Below are 10,163 nucleotides of genomic sequence, written 5' to 3'. Positions count from 1 at the left end.
AACAGTGCCATTTAGAGCAGCACTGATAACAGTGATAATTCAATATGTGTATTTTTACACTGTAATAATAAAGAGTGAAGAGACCAAAAAATTTCAAGGAAACAAACTTCACTATAATTTTAAATTAGTAAATTTAACTGAATCGTTTACCACTGAATTGGTCCAACTCAGTTTTCACTTCTGATAACTCACTCCAAGTTACCTTAAAATTCTACATTATCTGATTGGAGAATTGGCGTCACCAACAGTTTGACTCGATTTGCAAATATGTATAACTTACTCTGTGAAAACGTATTTTAATTTCACATAAAATTATACAGGTTTTACAAATATACATAGTATCTGGTGTAACGTGAAACATGGAGTGAACTCTGAAAGATGATTTCCCTGCATTTTGCAACTAAAGAACACAAGTAAACTGAACTTTCTCACTTTGTAATAAATTACAGTCAAAGATCACAAGTTACTCTCATTCACTTTTGTTGAAGCAGGAGAAAACATTTTCTTTTTTTCTTGAAATGATGATAATTTATATTTTTAAGGCCTAACAACTTGTAATCTTTATGCCGAAGAATATACATTTTGTTCAGGTGATAATGCAAGCCATTCAGGCACAATGTAAAGGGAAATATTTGACCAGGAATGACTAAAAGTGCAAAGTAATTGATAGTGTTGGACTGTAAATATACTGAATGAGTAAAAGCTGACCACAGACAAGCTTTTTATAGGAGATGATCAGTACAGTAGCTTATCTCGACTGTCATTATATTGTTATTAGAGAGAGGAGTTTTACAACTTCCATAACTGCAGCACTGCCTTTATCTGACCATAATTGAATTTAAAGTTGCAACTGAAGAGTTCACTACAACTTTATTATAAAAAAAACCCTCTTATTTGATTAATGAATGTGAATTTATTCATTAACTTGAGATGCACCTCCACTTCCTCCATTATGGGGGGTTTCCCAGCCTCCCATGCTACTGCACCTCTGGTCTGGAGCACCTACAACACAACATCCAAGGGCTTCAGCTGGTCTGGCAGCACTCAACATAACAACTCTGCGATAATTTAATCCATTCACTGCCACGGGAAGGTTTAGTTAAACAGTCTGAATACTTTCGCAAAAAGTGTCTGTGAAAATCTCCACCTGGGACGCTCCACCCGAGCTACGAAGCATTGTCACATTCACCAAAATAATATTAAGTGAATGCATTTTCTGAATTTGCAGTGAGATACAACACAACAAAACCAGAACACAAACAAGGAAGCCACAGATCCCATCTGTTTAGACCATTTATTGTGCTCTGTAAACAGTTTGATATGTTTAGCTTTTGCTTAAATGAATATGGCAGATGATTCTCACAATCTGCACATAATCCACTGAATAGTGTTGACTGTTCAAGGTCAGGCACGTATGCTGTGCATAATTTGATAGATCTCTTTATTATGTGCATTGTATTGTGTGCATGAATATTGTATTGATATTCAGTACAACACAGCTGCAGGCCATAAAATGATTTTGAAAACAACACAATGGTCTTATTGTTGAGATACACTCAGGACCGTCCGGATGCTGTGGAGCAAAAAGAAAAAACAGAAATTAGAGGACTTGCACATATTAATTCTTCATCTGTGTAGCTAGTAAGTAAATCATGAATGGTGGAGAAAGTGTAAGAGTGTAAATATACCATTCGCCACGCTTCATCAGTTCAATGGCATCATTGACCTGGGCCAAGGTCATGTTGTGAGTGATGAACTCATCCAGCTTCACCTTCTTGTCCAGGTAGGCTTTAACCATCTGAGGCACACCATCCTTACTCTTAAATCCTGAGCCACAAAGAACACACACACAATAAAGTAAGAGCAAATAGAGTCTTATCTTAATAATACTGGTTGAATGATTGCAGAGATCTAGCCTAGGCCTACAGCCTTTTGGTTACTGTCACGGCACAGGTGGTACTGGTAAAATGATTTTAGGTCTAGGGGATTTAATTACAACTACTAATAGGCCATATATACAGTGTGAGAAATGCGTTTGGTCGCCAATCATATCCTCAATTCCCAACATGGACTTTTCCAAATCAGAAGCCATTATGCCAACGTTACAAACAACCACGGGTCTTTACATTACCCTTGCTGACATACAAATGCTGAAAAAGCCATGCATTTTAGTTCCATGTGGAAATCACCATCAAAACTGAACCACAACCACCAAACGCACACAGCACAAATGAGCCTCTAACAAGCCACAAACAACACAGTACTGTCAGCAACGTGCAATTACAGTCCCGCCAACTGTTCACTCAAAAGAAAGCAAGAGACTGATCACTGGTGAATAAGAAAAGTTATTCTCCCTCGTCTGTGCTCGACACAATCAAGTATGACATGCAGGAGGAAGGAGAGAACTATCTTACAGCAGCAGACAGCTCCATCTGTCCAGACCTCCATTTCTTCTCTTTATTTTCCCCTCAAACTAAACCCAAAATGCTACATCCTTCTGGCTGCTTAGTAGCATCCTGTAGCTAATCCTAATGCTACCGAAAGTCAACACACACTAAACTCTGTAAGTGAGGGTACATATGCGGTTAACTGTTAACCCATTATTAATGAGCTGAGTATGCCTTTCCTAGTCTGATACAGAGTTAACTAATATGCTAATCTAAAGCTAATTAGCCATATTAGCTAATGTGATTTTTTTTTTTTTTTATTTTTAATAAATTTGCAGATTTCAAACAAACTTCTTTCACGTTGTCATGTGGTATTGTTTGTAGAATTTTGAGGAAAATAATGAATTTAATCCATTTTGGAATAAGGCTGTAACATAACAAAATGTGGAAAAAGTGAAATGCTGTGAATACTTTCCAGATGCACTGTATATCCCTCTGTTTTAAATAATTTTAGACCCATCTCCAAGCTGCCATTTTTATCGAAGATTTTTAAAAAAGTTGTCTCCACTCAACTGATTTCTTTTATGAATAGCAATCAAATCTTCTCAAATCAAAATTTCTATCTGGTTTCCACTCCCGACACAGTACAGAGTCTGCTCTGGTCAAGGTCACCAATGACCTACTGCTTGCAGCCGACACTGGCTTGTGCTCCATTATAATGCTCCTTGACCTCAGCTCAGCCTTTGACACAGTGGACCTTGATATCTTAATCAACCGTTTGAAGACCTATGTTGGCATCAGTGATGTGGCTCTGGTTTGGTTTATCTCGTATCTGTTAAACAGGTCCGTCTCCGTGGTGCTTGGATATGCCTCCTTCTGTCGTGCTCCTCTATTTTGTGTCCCCCAAGGATCTATTTTGGGTCCTCTCTTGTTTACCATATACATGTTACCCCTGGGTCAAATCATGAGTCGTCATGATGACAGTGACTTCCATTGCTACGCGCATAACACCCAATTGTATGTCCTGATAAAGCCTGGTACCACGGACGCATCCTGTATTATGTCCTGCCTAACCAAGATTAAAAATTGGATGTTTAAAAATTAGGTAATTATAATTACCCCCTATGGCCCCAGTACTAGCACCATTAATAATCTCTCCTCTTGTCTGGGTGCCTTTCTAATAATGTTCAAAAAGAGAACCGCAACCTAGGTGTTATTTTTGATTCAGAATTGTACTTTGATGCTCAGGTGACTAAAGTGGTGCAGTCCAGCTTTGCACAACTGAGGCAGTTAACCAAGATCAGGTCATTCTTTTCCTCTGACTCACCCATGCTTTTATTTCTTCCAGACTTGACTATTGCAATGCATTTAATTCTGGTATCAGCAGGTGAAACATCCAAAGACTGCAGTTGATACAAACCGCTGCTGCGAGGCTTTTAACAAATACTAAGAGAAGCGACCACATTACACCGATTCTTGGTGCTCTTCACTGGTTACCTGTGAGTTTTAGAACTAGCCTTGAATGGTCAGGCTCCTGCTTATATCTGTGATTTGCTAACCCCCTATGAGCCTGATCGCTGCTTGAAATCCTCCGGCATCTCGACTTGCCACTAAAGGTGACCAGGCTTTTGCTGTCCGGGCCCCTCAGCTGTGGAACTCCCTGCCTGGAGTTTAAATCTCTTCTTAAGCCTCACTTTTATCGTATGGCTTTTTCACCCTCTTGAGATTGACAAGCAATCAAAAATGACAAATGACAACCAGTGACCGTGACAGTTACAGTAGTGTCATTACTTAGTGGGGATGGTCATATTTGACTGACAGGCGTCTCACCTCCAAACAGGGACCCCTTCCATGTGCGTCCAGCAATGAGCTGAATGGGTCGGGCACCAAAGTCGTACATGTCTGTCCAGCCAACAATCACGCTGACGCCCCAACCTTTCACACAAGACTCCAAGGCACTGCGCTACATGGAGAAACAGCACAGAGTCAGTGGGTTTGTAACCACAGGAATTCAAATCACCAGAGTTGCTGAGAAAATGTGTGCTTTAAGATTTAGAAAGCACTATTTCTTGGGAAAGAATCTTAAATACTAAAATAAGCCTTCTTGAGCCAATTTACATAAAATCTCTATGCAAAACTCTCTATCTGCCTCACCATGACTCCCACATTCCCGACACATTCCAGGGAGTAGTCCACTCCTCCACTGGTCATCTCAGACAGCACCTCGCTGATGGGTTTATTGTGATCCTTGGGGTTCACGAAGTCGGTCGCGCCAAACACCTTGGCCTTCTCGAACTTCTCTGGGTTGATGTCAACAGCGATAATCTTCTTGGCTCCTGCAGCCTTGCAGCCCATGACTGCAGCCAAACCCACAGCTCCCAGGCCAAACACAGCACATGTGGAGCCCGGTTCCACCTAAAGTAAAACAGACTTTGGTCAACATGGCACTTTAGGTTGGACTTCTTAATGCTCCATACAGTAATAAACACCAGTTCTCCCTAAATACTCATTTAATTACAGCAGGTATTAGCATTCAACAGTACATGTTGAACTATCCCTAACAGTCAAACATACACACCTTAGCAGTATTAACTGCTGCTCCATATCCTGTGCAGACCCCACACCCAAGGAGACAGACTTTGTCCAGAGGGGCAGCAGGGTCGATCTTAGCCACAGCCATCTGGTTAACCACAGTGTACTGAGAGAAGGTACTGGTCCCCATAAACTGCAGCACCTTCTTCCCCTTACAGGTGAACCTGGAGACTGCTAATGCCATCACATCATGGTGATCAGCAGCCCTAAACAGATAATTTATTAAAATGAAAATACAACCTGAGACTACATTTTTGCATTGTCCCTTAGAAAAGATGAAAAAGATCCAAACAATCTGATCTGTTTCAGTTGCTCCACTGACATGGTGAGCACTATGACATACATAGCGACATAGTGCATGAAATGTTAATGCATCATCAAATGGGTCTGTAACCTTATGAACACATCCTGGATGAATGAAATTAAGAGATGAAAAACATGAGCTCACCATCCCTTGTCACATTGGTTAGTCTTAGGACTCTTACAGAAGCGACATTCTCTACACTGGGAGATGAAGAGAGGAATCACCTTGTCTCCTGAAATTCAAAAATAATGTTGTCATGTCAAATGAATTTTAGGCCAACTTACAAAACAACAAAACAAATGTGAAACAGGTTTGTTGGGCTGAATGGCACAAATATGCCCTGGTCTACCCATCGCTAACGCTGCTGCCACACAGGGAAAGAAACATGAGCTGTTAGACAAATTAAACAGTTGAGGTTGTAAGCTTTAACTGACCTGGCTGAAATGCAGTGACTCCAGGCCCAACGCTCTCTACGATGCCGGCTCCCTCGTGGCCGAGGACTGCTGGGAAGCCGTCTTTATGCATACCCTCGAACAGATGATACAGGTCCGTATGGCACACACCGGTTGCCACAATCTACACCGAAGACAACGACCACACTATGAAAACACTGATGCTTGTTTTCTTTTGAACGGTTGGATATTGTGCTTTCTTTAACACTACATTAGCAATTGACTGTTCGCTAAACCCTTTCCCAGAACAGCAATTTTATTTACTTTTATGGTTATCATATAGTTTATATGATTGTCTGACCCAAAAAAACAACAATAGAACCCTTTCTCAAATGTGCAGTAAGACATCTATGTGTATGTATACGTGTAAGTCTTGATAGTGGACGTCTCTCACCTTAATGCGGACCTCGTTGGCCTGGGGCGGGGCTACCTCAATCTCCTCAATCACCAGAGGTTTATTGGGCTCCCAGGCAACTGCTGCCTTGCACTTGATGACCTAGAGGGCGGTGACACCACATGAAATCTCACATTACTTGGTGCTGCCACAGTTAAACTATACTAGGATGGGTTTCCGGAAAGGTGCTATGGCAGTTTCCTGAAAACCTTCAAGCACCCACTCAAGTAGCATGTGTAATTCCAAGCACATTTACATTAACCTGGCAAACAACAAGTTGAGAGATTTCAAATTTTTGTTGCGTTTTACTATGCCTAGTTGAGCGTTGGATAAAATGTTACTATCGTTTGTGCAATGATTTCAAAGCGAATCTAGAGGCGTCAAATTGGCTTATATGCCACCATGCAAATGTTCATCATAGCAAATCTTAAAGGTTTGCTCATTTTGAGGTTCATACATTTATTTTGGGTGTCTACAAGAAAATGTTTCCATGCTTTAATGTTCAAAAAACAGGCCATGCAGCTAATGTCCTATTAGCTGACTCTATCTGGACTGGGAGCTCGGAGCACCAGGGGGGTGGGGGTGAAATCTCACTTTATACAATATGGGACCTTAAAATAAATGGGTTTCACATATTCACTGCACTTTGGTCTCCATTTCTTTGATACAGCTGTTCCTGAAAAAGCAAACATCACATGAAAAGCTGTGGTTTAAAGTCCACACAAATTATTTGGCAAATGTTTGACATGTTTGAGATTTTATTCGAAAAGTAACTTAATGTAGGGTTGGCAAATTTAGTATCACTGAGTAAACCATTGAGTAAATCAGTTGTTGTTACACTTGAGAAATTAAGTGGTTTGCCTTGAAGTTTTTTTGGTCATTTTTTCACCACTGTGGAACTACAGTGAATTCTTGGGCTTCCACCATTATCTTTTTTGGCCTGCTACCCCCTCACATTTGCCAATGTCCACAGTTGCACAAAACTGTTTGGATAGTTTCAAACTGTGTGCCAAGTCAAAACAGGACATGCAATATTTTACTGAGGCAGACGGGACAGAAAAAGAAAGAGATTATTTAATTTTATTATTATACATTTTTATTGCAGTAAAAGTAATAATTCTAAGTATGTTTGAGTGAAACAAACATGCACGTGCAAAGAGAATTACAGTAAAACACTGAAACGCGTAGTCAGGTATCAGCTTGGTCTATTACACCCATCCACACTTCAACCACTGAATTAACATCACATAAAACATTATGAATCTCATAATATTCAAGTAAAATATATTAATTTAAGGTTTGTTGCATAGTTTTTCTGATGTTTTGTTTTACTAATTACTATATCTGACTATACATATACCATACTCTGAAACACTCATTAAACCATCACAGTACTTCCATATTGAATTTTGTACCTACCTTACCAGCTGTGGCCATTTTTGCAGCCAAGTTGAGTGTCAAAAGATGAGGAAGGAGGTGAGAAAGAAAAAGCTGCAGGAGAGTGAGGAGGAGAGAACTTGGACTTGAGGTTTAAATACTGCTGCAAGAAAAAGCAGTTATGTAACCATTCAGAGGGGCAGGGGCATCTAATGTTTTTGATTGTACTTTGAGTTATTGCTTAACAATAACTGTAAAAAATTCAACTATAAAACAACAATAAACGTTTGCAGCCATGCTAGCAGTTCCTGATACTCAAATCTGGGCAACAGATGTGGAGGCTGTATGGAGCTGAGTTAGCACAAACAAGCAACAACCACCACAGATGATGACTTTAAGCTGGCATTTTCATGATAAAACACTGTGGGGTTACAGGTTACTATCAGAGTTTAGGGTAATGTCAGTGTCTCTCTCCTGCCCTTTACTGGATTGGGGAAGTTCACACTCCAGTAACCCCAGGGATGTTACCCGAGATTGCATTACATTTGCCAAACACATCAGTTAGTCCTCAGCCTCAAAGCCTTTACTCTTGTAATGTTAAAAGTGCAAACATACCCTTTAGAAATAAGCAGCCAAACAGGTTAATAGGAAAATAACAGCCTGATATTACATTTCCTTATAGTACTTATAATACTAGTAGCTCATGCAGCTTTAGCTTCAGTCTTTTGGCACAAAATCATGTATGTCACCATTAAATGCATATTTAAGACCCCTATTACAAGATTGCCATTTTAAAATGAGTCAGCTAGTCAGGTTGCTGTAGCTAGCTAGCTAACATCTTGGTTAAAAACACAATCTTCAGCTGACTTTTGAATGTTACCTACAGTATGTTACAAACCCTGTAAAAGGGGTCCTACTTGGTGGCTACATACAGTAGCCTACATATCAGTTTTAACATTACAAGAGAAATGGCTTTGAGGATGTGAACTAATAGATGCATTTGGCAACGCCTGGGTAATATCTTGAGTAACAGGTTTGGCTGGGGTTATTGTAAAATTCAGACAGGACAGAGCTGCTAACGTTACCTACACCATATTAGCAACCACAGCTGCCTACAGAGTACTAGCTGTGAAAGGGGCTTGCTTTAACGTAACCTGTAACCCCCAAAACAAATATAGTTAGCCAATGATATGCTAACTTGTGACCTTTTAAGTAACACTGGGTGAGGTAGTTAGCCTGGCATGCTAACATTTGCAGCTTACATTAGAGCAGACAAACACACCTTTTTAAACCATTCTTTACACTTTTAATCTTGCGCTTTTGGTTTTGCAAAGGCTAAAGTCACCACCCTCCAAGCTCTTTATATGGGCTAAGTCTTGCTACAACCCATGCATACCACTTCAACAAGTGAACAAATCCAAAGTTTGACAGGCGTACAGTGCCTAGTTACGGTTGCTAAGCAATGACTGGACAATTGCTGTCTGGGGGAGGGGTTTAGTGGACAATCAATAACTCCCACCCACCTGCTCCCACCCTGTACTTAACAAATACTCATAACAAATATTGACCATCAGCAAGGCCTTAAAACTCTGAAATAATTTCTTAATACCACACCTGTGAAGAAAGCCCTCTACCAACCCTCAAGTTAATTTGACTTCACTTGATAAATGACAAAATCGTCAATTGATGTTGATGATATTGGACTCAATAGCTAGGGTAGGATTAAACTAAGAGAAAATATCATGTCAATCAGTTGCACCTTCATCATTTGAGCACTGGATAGAACGAACAGAACAAGTTATGAATGTATGTATGTATGTATGTATGTATGTTGGAAAAGCTTACTATATGTAATCACCAGATACAATATTTGTTTGCTTGTTTTATTTTATTTGTGTAAATATAGGTGTATATAAGGTAAAATGTCCTCAGAAATGTATTTGCATTTATTTATAAAATTTGATTTGATAGGGACGATGCAATTTAACATAGTTCCAATACAGAGCATGAAACTCATGTGCTGCACAGAGAGTTTATAACTATTGCTAATTTTCAACTCTTTTACCTAGTTGTGCAGTGTAATTAAAATATACAGCTTTCAGTATCATAAAACCACAATACACTACAGATATGGAAATACAATAAAATACACATACCACAATACACATACACTATACACCAATACACCTTGGTAATTTAGAGTAGCTAAAAATGGGTACAGCTCGGGTTTGCTTTTAGCCAGCACTTAACCTTTGTTGTAAACTATTTTGTATCTGAAATTAATTTGATTTCATCTGGTAATGTGTTTCAGAGTTCACAGCCCCTTATGGAGAAAGCTCCAGAGATCTATGATGTGGTATTTTACAGTTGCCATCACCATGCTCCTAATTACGTTGCTACTGCCTTGTCTTTGGATATATCTGGAAAGAGGCTCTGAGGAACCTGCATTAATTGCCAGTATACAAAGAACCTACATTCTTTTAACCACCCCACTAATGAACGTCAACACACCCCCATCACATGTAAACCAAAACATTTTATTTATGTCATAATGTGGCCTATGAGGTGAAATATACTCAGTTGCCAGTTTATTAGGTACAGCTAGTCTGATGGTGGGCAGAGAGAAGAGAAGATAGAAGGCAATATGGGGTGTCTGA

The 10,163-nt window shown here is 39.6% G+C and overlaps 1 protein-coding gene across 2 annotated transcripts; it reads right to left on the bottom strand.

The window, feature by feature from the left end:
- Positions 1 to 1,280: 1,280 nt before the first annotated feature.
- Positions 1,281 to 7,701, bottom strand: LOC122861390 (alcohol dehydrogenase 1-like). 2 transcript variants are annotated; one of them, XM_044165665.1, is made up of 9 exons: positions 7,549 to 7,701; positions 6,130 to 6,231; positions 5,718 to 5,859; positions 5,428 to 5,515; positions 4,966 to 5,185; positions 4,542 to 4,802; positions 4,218 to 4,350; positions 1,689 to 1,827; positions 1,281 to 1,573 (listed from the first exon to the last, which is right to left on the bottom strand). In XM_044165665.1, exons 1-9 carry the CDS (start codon positions 7,564 to 7,566, stop codon positions 1,540 to 1,542), a joined length of 1,137 nt encoding a protein of 378 aa, XP_044021600.1. In that variant the 5' UTR covers positions 7,567 to 7,701; the 3' UTR covers positions 1,281 to 1,539. The 2 variants fall into 2 exon arrangements, with proteins under 2 accessions (XP_044021600.1, XP_044021601.1); XM_044165666.1 differs by having other exon boundaries at positions 7,554 to 7,660.
- Between the last annotated feature and the right edge of the window lie 2,462 nt (positions 7,702 to 10,163).

Source organism: Siniperca chuatsi, linkage group LG15, assembly GCF_020085105.1.
Source record: "Siniperca chuatsi isolate FFG_IHB_CAS linkage group LG15, ASM2008510v1, whole genome shotgun sequence".
NCBI lineage: Eukaryota > Metazoa > Chordata > Actinopteri > Centrarchiformes > Sinipercidae > Siniperca > Siniperca chuatsi.
Note: the sequence above shows the minus strand (reverse complement) of the source record. Positions and strands in the feature narration are given on the sequence as shown.